A 22,852-nucleotide genomic window follows, 5' to 3' on the forward strand; every position below is an offset into this window, starting at 1 on the left:
CCTTTTGTGGGGAATAGCTCATTCTGATTGGCTGGGCCTGGCTCCCAAGTGGGTGGGCCTATACCCCCCAAGCCCATCCATGTGAAATCCATAGATTAGGTCTTAATTGATTTATTTTTACTTTAACATTTATTTAACTAGGCAAGTCAGTTAAGAACAAATTCTCATTTACAATGACTACCCCGACCAAACCCTAACCCGGGCGATGCTGGACCAATTGTGTGCCACCATATGGGACTCCCAATCACGGCCGGTTGTAATACAGCCTGGAATCGAACTAGAGTCTGTAGTGATGCCTCTAGCACTGAGATGCACCACTCCGGAGCCCAAATTTCAATTGACTGATTTCCTTATATGAACTGTAACACACTAAAATCATTGAAATTGTTGTGTAACGGATGTGAAATGGCTAGCTAGTTAGCGGGTACGCGCTAGTAGCATTTCAATCAGTTACGTCACTTGCTCTGAGACTTAAGTAGTGTTGCCCCTTGCTTTGCAAGGGCCGTGGCTTTTGTGGAGCGATGGGTAACGCTGCTTCGTGGGCGACCGTTGTCGATGTGTGCAGAGGGTCCCTGGTTCGCGCCCGGGTCGGGGCGAGGGGACGGTTTAAAGTTATACTGTTACATTGGTGCCGTGACCCGGATCACTGGTTGCTGCGGAAAAGGAGGAGGTTGAAAGGGGGGTGAGTGCAACGGATGTGAAATGGCTAGCTAGTTAGCGGGTACGCGCTAGTAGCATTTCAATCAGTTACGTCACTTGCTCTGAGACTTAAGTAGTGTTGCCCCTTGCTTTGCAAGGGCCGTGGCTTTTGTGGAGCGATGGGTAACGCTGCTTCGTGGGTGACTGTTGTCGATGTGTGCAGAGGGTCCCTGGTTCGCGCCCGTGTCGGGGCGAGGGGGCGGTTTAAAGTTATACTGTTACAGTTGCATGTTGTGTTTATATTTTTGTTCAGTATATTTTATTATATTTTAGCCTATTCTGTTCTTTTCTACATTATTCTGTTATGTTCTACTCTATTCTATTTTCATTAATACATTTTTGGAAAAATTATCAGGTCCTTAAACAGTCTCATAATGTGCAAGAAAAATATCACAACAGGCAAGACTGTTGAAGTTTAGATGATTTAATTTTTGCTCGGGTCAGCGCTTCCAAGTTTTCCCTCACTTCATTATAATAATACACCAGTGACCTTTACACCATAGACAATCTATTTTAGGGTAAAAAATAAATACATCTCTAAAGCTGTCTATGCTTACCTAAAAATGTGTTTAATGGTCTCAACTTGAACAGTTTCTCATGTTATGCACATTTTTGTAAGCACATGTAAATATTCCTCCTCTCCGGTTGTAGGGCTATGCAATAGCATATATTGGGAATCGTGAATTACTTCTTGGCTTCAGCCCATGGCTCCTATTAGGAACACAGGCCATTGACGAATATCCTCCCTTACTTAGTTTAGGACAAGTTTTTCCAGGACTCACCAGTTGGCCGCTCTCTGTCAGCTCTGCTTTTATGAATAGATATTCTGAAGCCAAAGTATTCAGTTGTCTAAATTGCAGCGCTAATGGTCCTGATCAGCAGAAGACGGCAGATGACGGACACAGATTTTTGGAGAGGGACAGAGCACATCTGGATAGATGACCATGCTGCATGCCTCCACTAGAACGGTTTGTCACGTTATGCAGACTGTTTGTGACTGAGGACGAAAAAGTCTTTAAATATGCCTCTAAACCAGTATGCAATAGATGCACGCCCCATGTGAATCGTGAATAGAATTATATGCTATTATCCAGCCAAGTTCCATTGTCCAAATGAAAGTTCTAAGGGCCCTGATGAGCAGCGGACGACAGACGTGTGAGAGAGATCTGTGGAGAGACGGACAGAGGGAGGATAGATGACCACGCTGCATGCTAGTGACGAGGGAGCACGTCCAAGTCAGCTGGAATGCAGTCCCACCTCCCAAAATAAACCATCACATTAATTCAAATGGTAATACATATTTTATTCTGTAATACATCCATTGTTAGATTAATCAGATGAGGCTAAGAAACAAACCTATATATTCGTAATGGATCCCTCCAAATGGGTGGTACTTAAATACACCTTATACTAAGTTGTGTGCTTACATGCATATGGGGGCCAAATGCCAGATAATGGCATGCCATAGCTCTCTGTTAATCATGACAGCTGGTTGGCTCCTCTGTTTCATGTGGTCTTCAGGGTACTCACAATATGAGACTGCTGTCGCCCAGCTCAGGATGCCTGAAACAGTGATCAGTAAATCTCAGCCTCCTGGCCCTGGGGCTGCATGTATCAAGCGCATCACAGTAGGAGTGCAGATCTAGGATCAGTTTAGTCTTTTAAATCCTAAAATGGGATAATATGGACAAGAGTTACCTAACCCTAGATCAGCACTCCTACTCGGAGATGCTTGATACATACGGCCGTAGATCTTCTCACTGGTCCTTGGGCAGAGCTACTGGTTGGTCAGGTCTTGTGACCAGTGGACCCTGGTTCTCGTTTTATGCATTAACAAATAAAGTAATCAACAGCATTGGAATACAAGAAAACAGGATTGTAAATGACTTAACAATGTGTAACTCCGTAAGTAATAATAATGTGTCCCCTTGCACTCCCCCTGGAGGTAGGCTTTGGCATTAAAGAGACAATACATCCACCCTGTTCATTTTTCATCACACGGATCCATACACACTCCTTTGAAATATTTACCAAAAACCCACAGTATTTTATTTATTTATTTGACAAGCAGCAGGATCATGTTTGTCACCTCAATTTGTTTTTTCTTTACATTTGAAAGTAGATACAATTATCAGTTTAACGGTTTTATTACAATATTTTTTTTAAACTTCGATACATTTAAAAACAACTGCAAACGTGAGAAAAGAAAGCATGGTTTTCCGCATCTAGTCTCTAACATTTTTGTCAATGTCACAGCTCACTCGCTTTTTTCCCCCCCATTCTTTTTTTGTTTTCAGCTAAGTCGACCAAAAATGTATTATCAGCTTTGCGCTCAGATACCTACAGGCATTTTCCATTGACGCAATGGGTGCGTGGCACTGGTGATGTTGTAAACAGCATAAAATCAGATGAGGGGGGGGATGGCGGCCAGAGGGTGTCATGACTCGGTGGGTGTCTGGGTTGAACAGTTTTGTTTGTTTCCAAGATGGAGGCCCACAGACCTGCTTCATCCCTCCCTTCGTATAGGAGCATGCGAGACAGCGACAGCCCAAAAATAAATGAAGAATGGCCCCTGACGTTCTTTGCTTAGCCAGCAGTTGGTTGGGGTAGGGGCCTTATACACCATTATGCCACGTAGCTATACTCGTCTGCAGAGCTCTGGCTCCTCTCGATGTACTGCTTGTCGATGAGCACCTCAATGCACTTCTTGATCATGCTGATACTGGGGTTAAATCTGGCTTTGGACTGGTTGATGACCTGAGTGGAGAAATAAACAGGCAGAGAGAGAAATTAACAAGCTGCGTTACTCTGTCATTGGTTAATAGATCCATCGTCAACGCAGTGAACATTCCCTCCGGATTCCATTTTGTTGTTATTTTTCCTGTTGCAGCATGCCGTTTATTTCTCCAGCTGGATATTAACACAAACAAACCTTAACTGCCTTTGCTTGCGATAGTACAGCTGTGCCCAATGGAATTGTCTGTAAAGCCATAGCTCACTCTATGAGAGGTTTACTGGATGTGTAAAGAAATCCAGTCTGTACTGAAAGGCCGTTCTGATACACTCGTCTTCCGTTCAATTTGCTACAGAACCTCCCTTGGAGCGGTGCTCAGTTATCTATCTCACGCACCTAGTGATAATACATCTCTTCTCTTGCGCAATCACGTACTGCCCCATGACCAGTGAGAACACATGCAGGAGTTAGAGACCACATCACAGGTTGGCCCCGGGCAACCAGCATCTCGGTTATGTACCAATCTCTCCATGGAGAGGTGTTCCAAGCATGGAACAGTATGTGATTGCTCAAGAGAAGGGGTAAATATGTGGTGGGAAAGGTAAGCCACTAAAGCAGTCACGTATACCCTCATGTGCTTTGACTGAAATAACAAATATTGAACCATTAAAGTACAAACAGAAAAAGAAAACAGCGGTTGGAGGTGGTGTGTTGTTAGGGAGAAAGAATATAGTGAGTAAATGAGAGAGAGCGAGGGAGAAAGAGGTGACAGCTGAGAGCAAGGGGCCCTCTCTCCAGTCCGCAGGCGTGTTCTGACATCATCCCTAAGGAGAGACACTCATTCCATCCTGACACATCTCTCTGTTCTAGGTTCTCGACTCACAGATGGCATAACAGTATCTTATCATCAGGGAAGGAATTCACCCACCTGACAACAAAGTAGAACATCAACACAGGAAGACAGCAGGAAGAGACATAGGCTAGAGAGGCACACCAGGGAGGACACAGTGCTCCCTCTGGCAGGGGAAAAACAGAGCTGTGCCCTCGGGGAAACCATTGGATCTCTCCATTCCCATGTCTCAACCTGTATCTCCCTTGCCTGTTCCCAAATCTGTTGGTGCGGCGTAGAAAACTCCTATGGCCATTGACAAGACAGCACAAACAGATCTGGGACCAGGCTAGTGTCTCCCTCTATCTCAGGCATCTGTACAGCGTGTGTACAGTATTTATTTATTTTTTGTATTTCTCCTTTATTTAACCAGGTAGGCTAGTTGAGAACAAGTTCTCATTTACAACTGTGACCTGGCCAAGATAAAGCAAAGCAGTTCGACATATACAACACAGAGTTACACATGGAATATGAACATGAAACATACAGTCAATAATACAGTAGAAAAAGTCGATATAAAGTGTGTTCAAATTAGGTAAAATAAGGGAGGTAAAGCAATAAAATAGGCCATAGCGGCGAGGTAATTACGATATAGCAATTAAACACTGGAGTGATAGATGTGCAGAACATGAATTTGCAAGTAGAGATACTGGGGTGCAAAGGAGCAAAATAAATAAATAAATACAGTATGGGGATGAGGTAGTTGGGTGGGCTATTTACAGATGGGCTATGTATAGGTGCAATGATCTGTGAGCTGTTCTGACAGCTGGTGCTTGAAGTTAGTGAGGGAGATAAGTGTCTCCAGCTTCAGTGATTTTTGCAGTTCGTTCCAGTCATTGGCAGCAGAGAACTGGAAGGAAAGGCGGCCAAAGGAGGTGTCGGCTTTGGGGGTGACCAGTGAAATATACCTGCTGAAGCCCGTTCTGCGGGTGGGTGCTGCTAGGGTGACCAGTGAACTGAGATAAGGCGGAGCTTTACCTAGCAAAGACTTGTAGATGACCTGGAGCCAGTGGGTTTGGCGACGAGTATGAAGCGAGGGCCAGCCAACGAGAGAGTACAGGTCGCAGTGGTGGGTAGTATATGGGGCTTTGGTGACAAAACGGATGGCACTGTGATTGACTGCATCCAATTTGTTGAGTAGAGTGTTGGAGGCTATTTTGTAAATGACATCGAAGTCGAGGATCGGTAGGATAGTCAGTTTTACGAGGGTGTGTCGATCCCCTGTACATGGTTGGACGTGTGAGACATTAAAACTCACCTCCTGTATGAGGGCATTGTGTCTGAGCACTTTGCGTGCCTTCATGATTCTCACTATAGCAGCTTGTAAATACATTTTGCGGTCCTCGTCCACTGCACTCCTCGTCTGCTCCATCTCCTGCAGGGTTGGAAACACAGAAATAGGGCTTTACACAGAGGCCGACATATTGACAGCAGATGTGTTTGCATTGTAGGATGAGCTATCAAGGGTATAGGGTACTGTACCTGTGGTGTGTCTTTCTGCATTGACGTTGTGATCTTGAACTTTGTTCTTTTACTGGTGAAACTCCTATTTAGTGAAAATGTGGACTCTGCCTCGATTTCCTCCTGAAGACGAGAAAAATAGTTACCCGCTGACTGATGAGAGTATCCAAAAGGACTGAGGATTAACACAAATGCCAAGATGAGCTACTTCTAAATCCTCCTAACCAATAAAGAAGACCCTGCTGACTCCAGATCTCCGGGTGACTCTGTGGCTGCTGACACCTGACCCCTGACCTTTTGGGAGTCGTGGTTGAGCATCTTGACATCCAGCAGGGACTTGATGGTCTTCTGAAGCTCTTTCTCATTCATCTGGGTGGAGTCCTGGAGCTCCTTGTAGCCTACCTGTTAGGATATGATAGTGAGCTAAGTGACTACTTAGTTAAGGCACAGTTAAGACAGCCCATTTCCACTAAACACGTTGGTTTGGTAACACACCGTCTCACTGTTGTTGAATGCCAGCAGCACCGCCATCTGGTAGGTGGTCACCATGGCAACGTAGGGCTTGGAGAGATAGTTCATCTTCACCTCACCTGAAGAAGAGGGGTGACAATCATTATCATCACCACCAATGCTGTATATCAATACCACCATCTAATTCGCCACACCTACTGATAACAGCATGTAAGAAAAACCAAGGAGAAATCAGACAAAAGTAATCCCCAATCCTGTGTTCTCTGGGTATTCTTGTAACCGCAAAGAGGGATTTAGTTCCAATCCATTAATTGCAGTGTTTGTGTGGGGATGCTGTTGTAATGTTTGAAGGAGTCATCACGGTCTTAGCGCTGTGTGATTTCATGGATCATGTAGTAGCAGTGCCAGGTGCAGCTCAGTGTTAGGTAGAATCCCAGCCTCTCTAACATGGACCTGTAGTAGTGTCACACTGATTTGGGATAAAACGCTCTGCAGTGCATACAGACAATCCATTTCAGACTACAGAAGTCTCACCCTGTTACTCTTGTTGAGCTATGGATGCGATTTCAGTTTCAGTGAAACATAAGGTAGGGGGAGTGGGGGGTAAGTTGAGCCAGTTTCTATTCAGCATCACTCTGTCAATGGAAATATAGTATTCTTTCTAACAAAGATATCTACATAGGTTTCAGGATGTTGTGCATCCCTGGAAATAATCCGAATTCATGTAAACATTAAGAGTTTTGAAAACATAGCTGGTCTAACAAAAAGTGGTCTCATAGCACAACTTACTCGGGTATGGGGTAAGTTGAGCCCTGGGACAGGGCAAATTAAGCCCCCTTCAAATGTCTGTACTGAATGAAATATTATACTTCCCAAACACAATGCAATCGCTTTTGTGTCTTTTAATAACACCTAACAAACACTGTACTTTTTTATTTTAATTTTTACACTTTTAACATAGGCCAGGCCTTGTTACCTCATATCCCAGCGACAATGTGCCATTACGCCTGGGAAGAAAACACTTAAATTTGCTCAACTTGCCATTGGATCAACTTACCCCAAGGCAAACCTTTTGACTATATTAGCCCACAGCTAGAAGGATGCACTTTTATGCTAGGTTAAGTATCTCATATTGCAGCTTAGAGAACCCAACTGATGTATAGAACAATATTAAAAAGATCTACTTAGATTCAAGCATCTTGAAACATATTAACACAAATTAATTTGTGTGAAAATCTGGTGAAAATCAGTACTTTGGACCTAACTTGCTTACCAATTTTTCCATTTTGTTTCTTCCTTCACACTCAATGAAATTATGACCTTTTCCTAAATATTTGGTAAAATTATAAATTTTGTGTATGGTTTCCTAGTAACAACTCTCACCTTTGGCTCAAATTACCAAACTCTTCCCAACTGCTGCCAACTAAACATTCCACATCTTTTGCACTGGGTTTCTGTACTACCATCATCTGCTGTATATACGTGTGTGTGTGTGTGTGTGTGTGTGTGTGTGTGTCTACCTGTGCAGAGATAGTGCAGCCAGGTCAACTTCCTCCCGCTGAAGTGCTGATTATAGAACAACTCAAACTGCAGAGAAAAACAATCATGTCAGAATGACATAAGATTAACATCTGCAGTTTTGTTGATGTGTAATCTTTGGGAACCACAGAAAGAAACGGTTATATGTCTATGGGCACGGCTCTCTCTAAACAACCACGTCTCCTGAACCACTACTCACCATCTGAACACTCTTCTCCAGCTCTTGTGGGATGGCAAAGGTAGATGAGGGGACGTGCGTGAGGGGCCAGGCTCCTGCCTGCAACGAGATGACACACACGCGCGCAGACACACACGGTAAGATATCTCCACCACCATAGTCATTGAGCTTCTCACAGCAAACGTGCCTGAAGTTACCTAATCTTTAAAAACTACTTTAAAAACCACAGATAACTCACCAATTACCCTGTTTCACAGTACTGACAACAACCAATTTATTTGGGGAAAAAAACACATTGGTGTTTTCTTTCCTAACAGGGAGTCCAGTTCTACTATTGGTAATGGCTATGATGTCATTTGTCCACTCTGTCCTCTGTTTTGTGTTATATGTGTAACCTCAAGTATGCCTAGCCTATGTTAATTAAAAAAATCCCCACCACTCCAGAAGTTTCCTCTCAGGAAAAACAAAGTTATTCTATTCTATGATGTGACAGTAACAACTACTGATTTGGGGGGGGGGGGGTACATTTTAAAACACCTGTATTTTTCATTCTATAGCTTGTTCTCAATCTTTTTAAATAGTGAGCCAACATGTTTTCAGCACTTAATTTCCCTGACTGATCAAAACTCATTTTCATCATGCTCTCTCGTCTCTCTGCAGCATTCATATAGTGAGCAATATGTTTGGAAAAACGAATCGAAATACATATAGAACCGTGATAATCACAATAATCGTACCAGCACCTACTGTAAGTATGGTGATAATATCGTATCGCGAGGTCCCTGGCAATTCCCAGCCCTAGTAACAACCACCTCTCACCTGTAATACATAGATCTGGAAGCTGATGCCCAGTTCGACCGGTGATTCCTGGGTCTTGATGAAGTTGTTGAATTTGTTGTTCAGGTCTGCGCTGACGCTCATGTCTGTGTACATTCTGTGGAGCTTGCTCGTGAACTCGTAGCCACACGCTTGCTGCAGGGGGGAGAGTGAGTTCACAGGGTGATACAGGGGAGAGGGAGAAGTGTGTGTGGGGGAGGGGCCTTCCTCTTTTGTTCTCTAATGCTCCTCTATTGTTCCTCAAGGGGAGGTCGATGACATCACGGATTCCCATAAGACCAACTCATTGAATGTCTACTCCTTGAAGTTTGCAGTTGTGTCAAAAAAACAAAATGTTTACCATTTAGTGCGTTTACTTTACGGTATTTATACTTGAAATATCACTTTAACAGTAAATGTAAAAATAAATAAAAAAAAAAATCACTGGAGGACATCTTGGAGGCAGTGATATTCATACTCTTTCAGCGATGACCACATTTTTCCCATCAAGAATTTCTCGCGACCCGACCCATGACCCATAAAATCATAAAATTTACATTTTTACATCAACAATAACCTTAAATTCATTACATCTTGATCTCTTATTAAAATTAAAATAAAACAAAAATATATTTACCCAATTTTTAAAAAAAATATTTTTTATATCATCTTTCTCAAAAACATTTGTATATTGTTCCATAGAATAACTTTTTTTTTTAAATTTTTTTTTAACGTTTTTTATTTTGTCTACCCCTCTGCAGGTCCCCTACGATCGCACTAGGTGTCGCAACTCTGACTAAATACCCCTGCTTTAGGGTTGGTTTGAGAGTTATGTGGAAAAGTATTTTAAAGAGAAAAACTGACAGTTTATAGAGTGATGCTTAATTATGGCATGAATTATTGGCATTCCGTTAGCATCTTGTCCAGGGAGTGTACTTGTACGTCAAGGTTTTTCCCGCTACAGAAACAGGAGATTATCCCACACGTCAGAAGCCTTTCGGTCTTGGAAAAAGCTTACTTTATGCAAGAAAGACCTTAACTGGCACCTGCTAAAGTTGAAAAGAGTCTTATTTCACCTTTAATTTGTTGATCATGGCTTCTTCTGAGTCCATGGACAAAGACAGCCCGTGTATTAACCTCTTTGCTAACATTCTTGCATAAAACTGTGCGAAAGAAAGAAAGGAGGGAAAGAAAAAGAGAGAGTGAAAAACATAATTAAGTTGAAAACAAAACACCAATTAATTCTCAGCTTCCAAAAAAAAAAAAAACATCTGTTTGTTTAATGCTCTTTAGTGAATCACAAAGTCAGTCTGGAAGGAATAAAAAGCAGCCATACTAGCAGTCGATATCCCTGGTCATGTGAGATAATGACGCTAATGCCCGTCTGCCAGCTACCTTTTGAAAAACGTCCTTGTCATCTATGTACTTGAACACGGTAATGAAGCTGGTCAGCTTGTCTTCCACTTCGTTCTCTGTCATTCCCTTTGCAGACTTCTTCAGAAGATTGTCACAATACTTGGCGAGCTATATGGATAAAGAGCAAAACACCACATGGTCAGACATTACTATGGTCTAAAAAATATATATATATAAAAAAAAAAAAACACAGGTAAAGTAGTAGAGATCTAGACCCACTGCTGTGCACAGGGTTTTAACTTTGTCTATTACCAGGGTATGATCTTATAACACCACACATTTCCAAACCTCAGGTGTCATGAATGAGCCTCACCAGTTCAGGTGCTTTGCAGATGGATTTGGGCTCCCTGTGGTTCACCACTGACGTCAAAGCCTGGGGAGGATCAAACGAGGCAGTCATTTTACATCCTCAGTTTCAGTACATCTACAGCTTAGACATTAATTTATACCAGGAGTTAACAGTTATGATTTAACCAACGAAGAGCATTCATAAATACAAACTTGATTCTTTCCCACAGGGAGTGAGGAACAATCTGGAAGCACATCCTATAGTGAAGACAAACATCTCACTGCCACCACCTACTGGTATTAACGGTCTAGTGTCCACATTGTGATTTTGCCAGAGAGTCATAATGATAATACCTTATCAAGTGCGCTCATGAAGTGCTGATCCCCATTCAGCACTGTGTTAATGAGCTGAACGAATTTACTGTGAACCTCCAACACGGACTCCACAAACAGGGTTGGCATCTGGGGAGGGAACCAAATGAAACAACAGGAGGTTTAGCAGTGGCCTGTTATATTATGTTAGCGATATAATCAGATACCGGTAACTGCCAAAATAAAGGAAACACCTGAGTAAATCAGGGATATAAAGTATATTGAAAGCAGGTACTTTGTTTCCATTAGTCAAAACTGCCTATATTAACAAATTGAACAAAAATTTGCTTTTTGGTCTTAATTTACAGTTAGGGTTAGGCATAAGGTAAACAGTGTGGTTAAGGTTAAAATCACATTTTAAGAAGATAAATTGTAGAAATATGGTAACGGTGTGGCAATTAGCATTCCATCATGCTTAGGGTCATGTATAAAAATGCCAAGTTGCCCATTATTTTGACTACCATGGCTAGAAGAGACCTCAGTGACTTTGAAAGAGGGGATTTAAAGGAGCATAGGGGGTTTAAAGGGTTGTGTGTGTGTGTTAGCCGTGAGTTATTGATAATCTTGATCACGTATAGCTAGTGTTTTAAGCCCCCAAAACAACCCATCTAGGACTGTCGTTTTACTGAGACGGGTTACTGGTGACTTATTCTTGTCATATCAGGTTTATGATAATGATCATCCGAGTCAAATATTGGAGTCAGAAAAGGATACACATATGAAAGGTTAGATATGCAAAACCTTGCAGAGAGCCTGACAAAAAAAAAAAAAAAGATGAACTATTGGAACCAAGATGTAAAAATAACTGAGGTTGGAACATAACTTACGAAATTAGTTAACAAAAAATGTATGCTTAATCCAGTATAAAACTAATGTATAGAATGTATTAGAAAAGATACTACATTCACAAATTGTACAGCACAATGGCAGAGTCATGTCTTAAGTGGAAAACTAATAATGACGCAATAATCCATTACTTCTAGGAACTTCTTCCAAAAGTTACGGACGGAGTTTGAAAGATGACTGTCAGAAGTATTACAATGTAATCCGTCTGTCTGCATATTATAAGACATGGCAAATGAGGGTGCAGTGAGATACCGAAGGATTGGACGATACATTTCTTGCCAATCATCGTGAAAAAATGTATACCTAAAAACTGGAAATCAACCAATCCTCCATAATTAACACAATGGAAAGGTCAAACGCTTTCTTTTCTTAAATGTTGAAAGTGTGTGGGTGACAGAGAGAAACAAAATGGTGCAGTTTGAGGCCATGAGGCGGAGTGATGCGGGCGCTGGAGATGGGGGTGTGAGCAGGTGGGTCTGGGCAGGTGTGATGTCGTTGATGTTGGTGTGAGTCTGTATGCTGTTAGTGTATGTTTTGTATTGTAAAATAATGTAAAATAGAAAAACATCATCATCTGATCATGCATACTGATAATGTAGAGCGATAACTTGGTGGAGATGTGACGTACGTTTTCCTGAGAGAGGTTACTGGTGGCTCGGATGCCCTCGTCGTGGATATGAACCTGGAGCTCCTGGATCATGTGAGGTAAACCACTGGACACGGCTCGCAGCAGGGTGTACATGTTAGCCATGTCTGTAGGGGGGAGAGAGGAAGAGATGGCGGGGGTGTTATGGAGCTCCTCAGTTAGCCACAGCTGGATGTTCTATGGTCAATTTGTAATCTGATAGCTATTTGCTGTGGTAATCGGCCAGAAACATATGGGATTTAGCCAGCCAGGTCAAATACAGCCTGCTCAATCGCCAAATAAAGAATGACCTGTGCTTAATTAACACTGGCTTTAAGCCAGCCCCTGGATCTATAAGCTAGTAGCTACCAGACTGCCCATCTAACTATACTGCCCATCTACACTGAACAAAATTATAAAACGCAACACGTGTTGGTCCCATGTTGCATGAGCTGAAATAAAAGATCACAGAAATGTTCAATACAGTTGAAGTCGAAAGTTTACACACACTTAGGTTGGAGTCATTAAAACTAATTTTTCAACCACTCCACAAATGTCTTGTTAACAAACTATAGTTTTGGCAAGTCGGTTAGGACATCTACTTTGTGCATGACACAAGTAATTTTTCCAACAATTGTTCAGACAGATTATTTCACTTATAATTCAATGTGTCTATCACAAATCCAGTGGGTCAGAAGTTTACATACACTAAGTTGACTGTGCATTTAAACAGCTTGGGAAATTCAATAAAATTATGTCACAGCTTTAGAAGCTTCTGATAGGCTAATTGACATCATTTGATTCAATTGGAGGTGTACCTGTGGATGTATTTCAAGGCCTACCTTCAAACTCAGTGCCCCTTTGCTTGACATCATGGGAAAATCAAAAGAAATCAGCCAAGACCTCAGAAAAAAAATTGTAGACCTCCACAAGTCTGGTTCATCCAGAATTGGGAGCAATTTCTAAACGCCTGAAGGTACCACGTTCATCTGTATAAACAGTAGTACGCAAGTATAAACACAATGGGACAACGCAGCGGTCATACCGCTCAGGAAGGAGACGAGTTCTGTCTCCTTTGAGATGAACATACTTCGGTGAGAAAAGTGCAAATCAATCCCAGAACAGCAGCAATGGACCTTGTGAAGATGCTGGAGGAAACAGGTACAAAAGTATCTACACTGCTCAAAAAAATAAAGGGAACACTTTAACAACACAATGTAACTCCAAGTCAATCACACTTCTGTCAAATCAAACTGTCCACTTAGGAAGCAACACTGATTGACAATAAATTTCACATGCTGTTGTGCAAATGGAATAGACAAAAGGTGGAAATTATAGGCAATTAGCAAGACACCCCCAATAAAGGAGTGATTCTGCAGGTGGTGACCACAGACCACTTCTCAGTTCCTATGCTTCCTGGCTGATGTTTTGGTCACTTTTGAATGCTGGCGCTGCATTCACTCTAGTGGTAGCATGAGACGGAGTCTACAACCCACACAAGTGGCTCAGGTAGTGCAGCTCATCCAGGATGTCTTGCTAATTGCCTATAATTTCCACCTTTTGTCTATTCCATTTGCACAACAGCATGTGAAATTTATTGTCAATCAGTGTTGCTTCCTAAGTGGACAGTTTGATTTCACAGAAGTGTGATTGACTTGGAGTTACATTGTGTTGTTTAAGTGTTCCCTTTATTTTTTTGAGCAGTGTATATTCACAGGAAAATTAGTCCTATATCGACATAACCCGAAAGGCAGCTCAGCAAGGAAGAAGCCACTGCTCCAAAACCTTCATAAAAAAGCCAGACTACAGTTTGCAACTGCACATGGGGACAAAGATTGTACTTTTTGGAGAAATGTCCTCTGGTCTGATGAAACAAAAATAGAACTGTTTGGCCATAATGACCATGTGTTTGGAGGAAAAAGGGGAAAGCTTGCAAGCCAAAGAACACCATCCCAACCGTGAAGCACGGTGGTGGCAGCATCATGTTGTGGGGGTGCTTTGCTGCAGGAGGAACTGGTGCACTTCACAAAATAGATGGCATCATGAGGCAGAACAATTATGTGGGTATATTGAAGAAACATCTCAAGACATCAGTCAGGAAGTTAAAGCTTGGTCGCAAATGGGGCTTCTAAACGGACAAATGACCCCAAGCATACTTCCAAAGTTGTGGCAAAATGACGACAAAGTCAAGGTATTGGAGTGGCCAACACAAAGCCCTGGCCTCAATCCCATAGAAAATTTGTGGGCAGAACTGAAAAAGTGTGTGAACAAAGAGGCCTACAAACCTGACTCCGTTACACCAACTCTGTCAGGAGGAATGGGCCAAAATTCACCCAACTTATTGTGGGAAGCTTGTGGAAGGCTTTCCAAAACTTTTGACCCAAGGTAAAAAAAATTAAAAGGTAATGCTACCAAATACTAATTGAGTGTATGTAAACTTCTGACCCACTGGGAATGTGATGAAAGAAATAAACACTAAAATAAATCACTTTCTACTATTATTCTGACATTTCACATTCTTAAAATAAAGTGGTCATCCTAACTGACCTAAAACAGGGAATTTTTACTGCGATTAAATGTCAGGAATTGGGAAAACGCAGTTTAAATGTATTTGGCTAAGGTGTATTTAAAATTCCGACTTCAACTGTACGTACTAAAATCTTATTTCTCTCTAATTCTGTGCACAAATTTGCTTACATCCCTGTTAGTGAGCATTTTTTCTTTGCCAAGATAATCCATCCACCTGACTGACAGGTGTGGCATATCAAGAAGCTGATTAAACAGCATAATCATTACATAGGTGCACCTTGTGCTGGGGACAATAAAAGGCCACTCTATAATGTGCAGTTTTGTCACAGAACACAATGCCACAGATGTCAAGGTGAGAGAGTATGCAATTGGCATGCTGACTGCAGGAATGTCCACCAGAGCTTTGGCAGATAATTTTTTTGACCATAAGCCGCCTCAAATTGTTTTATGCATTGTTCACACCAATAGCGTCTTTGCGCAAAATCATATGCAGCATCATCTGGATGTGTGTGCAACAAAAGTTCAACATTCACCTTCTACTACCATTTCTGTCAAGCCTACACATACAGTTCGATGCATACATTCGATAAATCCAGCGTATGCACCGCCTCTGTAACACAATGCTGCAAGGCAAACGCAGCGTTCCATTGGATATGCAATGACGTTGTCGGTGTGATCGAGACGTTAGAAATTTTGGCAGTGCGTCCAACCGGCCTCACAACTGCAGACCATGTGTAACCACACCAGCCCAGGACCTCCACATTAGGCTTCTTCACCTGCGGGATCGTCTGAGACCAGCCACCCGGGCAGCTGATGAAACTATGGGTTTGCACAACTGAAGGAATTGCTGCACAAACTGTCATAAACCGTCTCAGGGAAGCTCATCTACATGTTTGTCGTCCTCACCATGGTCTTGACCTGACTGCAGTTTGGCATTGTAACTGACTTCAGTGGGCAAATACTCACCTTCGATGGCCACTGGCAAGCTGTAGAAGTGTGCTCATGGATGAATCCCGATTTCAATTGTACCGGGCAGATGGCAGACAGTGTGTATGGCGTTGTGTGGCAAGCTATTTGCTGATGTCAACATTGTGAACAGAGTGCCCCCTGGTGGCGGTGGGGTTATGGTATGGGCAGGCAGGCATAAACTACAGACAGCGAACACAATTGAATCGAAGGCAATTTGAATGCACAGAGATACCATGACAAGATCCCGAGGCCCATTGTTGTACAATTAATCCGCCACCATCACCACATGTTTCAACATGATAATGCACAACCCCATGCTGCAAGGATCTGTGCACAATTCCTTGATGACGAAAATGTCCCTGTTCTGGCCTGTATACTCACCAGACATGTCACCCATTGAGCATGTTTGGGATGCTTTGAATCTCCATGTATGACAGCATGTTCCAGTTCCCGCCAATATCCAGTAAATTCGCACCGCTCTTGAAGAGTAGGACAACATTCCACAGGCCACAATCAACAGCCTGATCAACTCTATGTTAAGATGTGTCGCGCTGCATGAGGCAAATTGTGGTCACACCAGATACCGACTGGTTTTCTGATCCACGCACCTAACCTTTTTTTTTTTAAGGTATCTGTGACCATCAAAATCCATGGATTAGGGCCTAATGAATTTAAAAGGATTGATTTCCTTATATGAACTGTAATTCAGTACAATCTTTGAAATTGTTGCATGTTACGTTTATATTTTTGTTCAGTGTAACTACAGACTGACCATCTAATTTAGAGACTGTCCTAACTCTCAGACTGACCATCAAACTACAGACTGACCATTAAAATACAGACTGACCATCAAACTACAGTAATACAGTCTAAGCCAGCCCCTGGATCTATTAGTATCAAACAAACTGACCGTCGCTCCTGTAACCTGACTGACCGTCTCTCTTCTCCTGGCGGATGATATTCTGACACTCCCCATGGAGGAACTGCAGGTGGTCCGCCACCATCCTCTGCTGGCATTCGTGGATGACTTTGGCGTAGGAGCTGGGATGCAGGTACTTTCGACATCGCACCTCCTCGTCTTTCAACCGTCCTAAAACCTAGGTGGAGTCAGGGAGGGAAGGGAACACATTGGATTGATTAATTTGTTAAATACAGTTAATTATGCACATGTCAAAGACGCTACTTGCTAACTGGCCCAGGCCCAATAGGGCTGAATGACTGCCAAAAAACATAAAATGGAACGTATAATTAAACAGAATTTCCAAACGTGGATCTGCTGTAGACCGATGCAGTTCCTAGGTAAGGTCCGTTCCTCTCTGCTTACATCATTTCAAAAATAAATGTCCCCCACAAGTTATTTTTTTGTGCCGATATGGCACACATTCAGGACTTTTACATGAGGTAAGTAGAGAGGAAATGGGTCTACAACAGACGCCCGTTTGGAAAGTCTTTCATTTATGTTCTATTAGATGTTTTTGTATCAATTCCCCCCCCATATAAGGCCCAACCCTATGGAAGATCAGCAGAGTAAGTTGAAATTAAGTGTTATTTAACGTTGACTTCCGGCACACTATTCTGTTTTTTTGGAAGCTAATTCCTAGCAACTCTAGTGTGCAAATACTAGCGTTGCTAAAAGCAGCTAAAGGAACGCTAATGCGGCAGGGTTTTTCTGAAACAGAAAGCTTCCTCAGTTTGATCGCGTTAGGCTGGTCTGGACATGAGAACCGCAGGCCAGAGCAGCGAGCGAGGCATATCACATTTATAGGGACTTCAGTCACGCTCAGCACAACAGATGGCCAGACATTCCTACACAATGCCGACTGCCCCATTGCCTTTTAAAGCCAGTGTGGTGTTTATCCTGGTTAAAAGGCTATCAGATCACCGATTTACAGGTCCATTCGTGAACAGAGGCCAAGTCCCAAATGGCACCCTACTCCCTATATAGTGCACTACTTTTCCACAAAGCCCATAAGTAGTGGACTACAGTTTATAGTGAGTAGGGTGCCATTTCAGACACACCAGGCGGCAGCCATGATGCGAGTTAGCTAGCTAATGTAAGGGACTGTCTGTGATCTCTTTTCACTAGAATCAGTCAGTCAAACAGTAATACACAGATTAAACTCTGACGGTGCTACAGCTTGTTGCTCCATGGGTCTCCGCAGACTCACAGCAGAGCAATGCCTGTGTACAAGCTGCTCCAAGAGTCACCGAGCCTCTGATAAACTAACACCAAGAACACACAGCAAAATACACAATATCCATTTGTAGCTATGGCAAGTCCCACTATTTAACTGAATTCATAATTTATAATACCCGAACATCAACAGTTTGACTACATGCTTCCAATGAGACAACAGTATTTCTTAGGGTCACAACAGAGAACAGTAGAGCCCTTGGATTCTATGTACAAAGAATAAAACAGAGAGCAGCGGGTAACAAGGAAGTGAACTACACTACCTGTCCGTCAGACATTTTACCTTTTCCATAAAGCTACTGTGAACAGTTAGACCATAGAGATCCTATAATTCATAGAGCACTATGGATCTCTATTAGGTGGACTTACTACAGCCATCTTACCTTTTCCATATACTGTGAGCAGTTGGACTCTTGCAGTAAATTGGAGGCTTCCTGTTTGTAATACTCTCCTGTTTTCGTCAGAAATGGCCCTTCGAAGATTTCCTGATAAAACTGAAACATAGGAAAAGCCACGAGTGAGTTTAGAGAACACACATATCGGCATGGACATTCAGTATCCTGTACATTCATTAACAAAAGCAAGCATGAACAGTTTCAATTATTCAACGGCATTGATGCTATATAAAAAACGAGTTTCAAGACTATCGACTCCAAGCTAACTTAAAAGGAAATAATTCACTGTGGGAAAACAGGCTATAAAGCAAACAGAAATTACCACTGTCCAGAAATATCTAGAAACCAACATATGACATATGCTTACTCACCTTGAGAGGAAACTTTTTCTTGTACTGTTCAACATGAACAAAGGAGTTGATAACCCCATGGATTACTTTCTGATTAGGGTCCTCGCCGCACCGGTCACTGGAAGAGAACACGCTCCATTAGGGGTGACTCCATTTCCATTGAGCATTTACATGTGTCTTGCAAAATAATCGAATTAAAAGAGTAAAAGGTGACTTGTGGTTTTCAATTTAATTTCAATAAATAGAATAACAGTAATAACCTAAACTGGATTAGCCTGCTACAACAATACTATGTCAGAACAGAGCAAAAGGTTCTTTCTTTATCTTCACAAAAACTAACCTTCAGGCCAAGTCATTATGACAATAACAAATCACTAAATACGAGAACTGTGCATTTCACCTCAAGAACTTCTCCTCCAATGCTAGCCTTGTATAATCATAGTGCACATTTGAACCAATAACTACTGTACATATAAACCAAGAACCAACTTTTTGACTTCATTCAGCAGCATCCGTATCAGGACAGCTTGCAAGGGCTCGATCATCAGTTTCCTCCACATGTCTAGTGCTAACTGAAATTACAGTAAGGAGAATTGTATGAGCACATAATATTGTATGTAAGCACTCAGAAATGCAAACAGATATATTGTGACATTTGTACTGAATAACTGAGAATGTAAGTAATAAGATATGATTGAGACTTACCTCTCCTATCTCCATAAGTGGTTCGTTCATGTCAACCCCTCCATAGCCATACTGCAAGTCTGCCTCTGTCAGTTTGTTCTTCTTGATGAACTGTGTGTTGAGGTACCTACATTAGAAAAAGGGGAGAGAAAGTACATTACACAACATCATATTAAAATAATTACACTTGATAACTCTTATCTAGAGTTTTACCAAAGTGTTGGTAAGACTTGCTCACTATGGGCGACCCATAAGTCTCTACAGATTCACTAGTGTGTGAATGGCCAAGTTCCCAGGGCCTATCAGGCCACAGAGAGATAGCAGACAGAAATGCTGGCTCTGATGGCAGTCAGACTATCTACAAGTTGTTTTCACAGCTGTGCTGTCCACTTAGCATCAGCAGGACAGTGATGAGAAGCGATATAAACTCAAATTCATATATACAAAATTATGGGATGCCAACGTGCTAAATTACCTCTCAAATTGATGAGGAGCTTGTTGTAGAAAATTATGATATCTAAAGCTGTCACAGTGGTGGAGGTAGCCAAAGTCTTAAATTTCACAAAACATCTACCAATTTGAAATTTAAAATATCTGCACCTGAGTAAATGTAGCTTAGCCTAAATTGTAGAAGGGGCAGTGTTCTTTATATAAGGTGACAATAGCTGGGTAGGTCAGGAAATAGACATGACTGGGTGATAAGTGCTGGCAGCTACACAATAGCAGTACTCTACTACAGTACTATCAGATTCCACACACACACAAACACATTACCCGCCCAAGTGCACTTGTAAAAATAGATCCAATACCTCTATGGGGTATTGATTTTCAAATGGAGAGGACACGCACAGAAACAGTCAAAGGTTGTTGGCACTTCAAAGACAAGCGTTTCAAGGTAACAATCCCCAATAATGTGGGGAGCCTATGGGAGATGCAAGAAGGACTGAACTCCATAGTAACTACAGTGCTCATGCACCTCATACCGTATTTCTGTGGAAAACACCTACAAAACAAAGCCACAGTCATGTTTACTGGCACTAAACAATAGGAGAGATAAGGCTTACAGTAAGACTGAACTTATATAAGATGGTCTGTCTTATTTCAGATTTAGTCAAGCCTGGTGTATTGGCTCTCCTATTCCTCGGGATTCATCAAAACATTCATAAAAAGGCGGATGGATATTACCTGTACAAGCAATCCATGTAGTCTGCTCCCTTGCTATACTCCTCCCAGTATCTGTGGTACATAACTAAAACCTTCTCCTCCGACTCCAGAACTTTCTGAAATTACAGACAAAGAATATAAAAGTTTAATACCTTGGCACCTCAATGAAAAGCAGACAATCTACAAATACAGCTATTAGGCTATCCAATGTTAAGCAATGGGAAATTTCTCTGAATCAAGTGAAATCAATAGCTTAATGGACTAACATTTAGTAGATAACAGATCAAATATATTTCCCCCAAATGATGAATCGTATTTACCTTGTACAACTGTCTGACATGGTTCTCCAGGAACACCTTGGTCTCTGTGTACAACTTTTCACCCAGAGGCTCTGGGTAAGCAACACACAAGGCATAGATGTCACTGATTTTAGAGTAAAGGAGTCAAACGCATTCATATGTAACACTGAAGAAGAAAAACACGCAGACATTATTTTCTATTTAAAAAGTGACACGTGAACTTAAAAATGTCCCAAAGTTAACTTTGGCTTGTTTTAATGGGTCGACTACGTAAGCACAGACCAGTGGCATTTTTGCCTCCTAAATCATAGGCAAACTAAAACGCAAAAAAAAAAAAGAGACAGTTCAGGAACTCATTATCGGGATAAAAAAAAAATATGTAGAGCTGAGACGGAAAGGATACGAGAATCTGTCATTCCATGTGGCCCTCTCCACATAATCAAGCATCACCACAGCCTTGATTGTCGTCAGTAGCTTGTTCCATGTTTCATCAAAGTCCACCACCCGCGGCTTCAAGGACATCGTATGGCTTCTTCTTCAGGCTGAGATAAAGAGGGGGATATAACAGTTATTGGTGTGATTGCACAGCACTGTAATATTGGAGAAAACCATTTGAGAATTATTAGAGCAGATGAATAATGTATGGTTGTCAAATCAGCTAATATACACTCCAATTTTAATCAGTCCAACATCAGACTGCGAATATGATTGGTATTTTTCCTCTTCAAATTGGATAAACTGTTACATAATATGTATCAATAATTAAACAATAATTGGAAATACAGATAATTTACTGATCTGCCTGTAGCATAATGATATTAACTCTGATTAGAAGTATTGTTTGCACTTACAATCTCAAACATTGTGTTGTGATAACAGGGTTAATGACTTTACTTCTATATTGAACAAATTATATTGAACAAATTACAGTTAATGTAACAACTTAAACTAAAAGCCATATCACAAATGTGTCATGTAACGTTAAAGGGAATAAAATTGACTGTTCCAACAAATTCACGGGCTGTTACTAGAAAACTAATTGACAAACAATGCATTTCGCTAGAATAATCAGTAATCATGTTACCCAACGTTGCTAGCTAACTACATCAGCAATGATATATGTTAACAATATTCAGTCATTCATGACATGAGTTGAACTGTCACAGGTAGCAAGAGGAGTTTACTGCTCACGTTCGATATCCCGCAATACTTTTTTTTTTAGGCCTGGCTAGCTAGCTTGCAGCTATCCATTCCATTCGTCATTCAAGCTAGCTTGTCAGTTTCGCAGAATGTTGCTACATGTTCCAGACATAACTATTTCGCTTAGTTAGCTACTCATTGAAGTCAAACAGTCATATTTTTCTCAAACAATGTCTTAAATGTACTAACTAACCATGTAACTAGGAAGAAGCACCAAAATATCTTGCTAGGTATAGCAGCTAGCTGCTAGCTTAGAGATACAGTTAAAGCTTGGCACTTCTAACTAGCGACCGATTTGGGGTAGCTTCCTAACGTTAGCTACCTAGCTGCGACTTCAATACATTTGCACTGACAACACGCTACATCACAGTATCATTGTTTACAGAAACATGTCAACAAGGTTACGTGAAGATTTCCAATATATACATACCTCTAACCAATATGTGTTAATAAAAGTCAAGTTTCTTCACTGTCACAGGCTTGATCGCTTTCGCTTAGCTACAGCTCTCCATTACCCTACCTTATGGAAAATACCATTGTATCAGCTGTAGGGTGTACTGTATTGGAGTAGTAATTATTTGCATTTAATATAATAATAACAGAGAAGGTAAATGTGTATCGTACACAATGAAAACATGTATATCTAATAAAAGTCACAATTACAGAGGGCGTCGAGTCAAACACCTATAAAAAAAAAACAAGATTGTAAGGCAAGAACATCCCTATTTTGTAAT

The 22,852-nt window shown here is 41.5% G+C and overlaps 1 protein-coding gene across 4 annotated transcripts; it reads right to left on the bottom strand.

Annotated features, from left to right (window-relative positions):
• Positions 1-2,742: 2,742 nt before the first annotated feature.
• LOC129822853 (cullin-2-like) lies at positions 2,743-22,852 on the bottom strand. 4 transcript variants are annotated; one of them, XM_055881313.1, is made up of 22 exons: positions 22,549-22,852; positions 21,322-21,460; positions 20,940-21,042; positions 20,641-20,735; positions 19,477-19,582; positions 19,261-19,343; positions 18,793-18,889; positions 18,410-18,520; positions 16,767-16,929; positions 12,338-12,462; positions 10,846-10,953; positions 10,517-10,576; positions 10,183-10,311; positions 9,864-9,950; positions 8,791-8,943; positions 7,993-8,070; positions 7,775-7,841; positions 6,279-6,373; positions 6,078-6,185; positions 5,805-5,906; positions 5,581-5,697; positions 2,743-3,456 (listed from the first exon to the last, which is right to left on the bottom strand). In XM_055881313.1, the coding sequence occupies exons 2-22, from the start codon at positions 21,438-21,440 to the stop codon at positions 3,325-3,327; spliced, it is 2,238 nt and encodes a 745-aa protein (XP_055737288.1). In that variant the 5' UTR covers positions 21,441-21,460; positions 22,549-22,852; the 3' UTR covers positions 2,743-3,324. The 4 variants fall into 4 exon arrangements, with proteins under 4 accessions (XP_055737288.1, XP_055737287.1, XP_055737286.1 ...); XM_055881312.1 differs by having other exon boundaries at positions 16,743-16,929; XM_055881311.1 differs by having other exon boundaries at positions 6,009-6,185; positions 22,549-22,851.

This window comes from Salvelinus fontinalis, chromosome 25 (assembly GCF_029448725.1).
Source record: "Salvelinus fontinalis isolate EN_2023a chromosome 25, ASM2944872v1, whole genome shotgun sequence".
Classification (NCBI taxonomy): domain Eukaryota; kingdom Metazoa; phylum Chordata; class Actinopteri; order Salmoniformes; family Salmonidae; genus Salvelinus; species Salvelinus fontinalis.

Coding starts and splice junctions, on each gene's coding strand:
- LOC129822853 (XM_055881310.1), bottom strand. CDS start 21,440: ATGTCCTTGAAGCCGCGGGTGGTGGACTTTGATGAAACATGGAACAAG. Junction 10,577..10,845: donor TCATGAGCGCACTTGATAAG/GTATTATCATTA, acceptor GATCCTCCCCAG/GCTTTGACGTCAGTGGTGAA. Junction 8,071..8,790: donor TCCAGATCTATGTATTACAG/GTGAGAGGTGGT, acceptor ATCTCGTTGCAG/GCAGGAGCCTGGCCCCTCAC.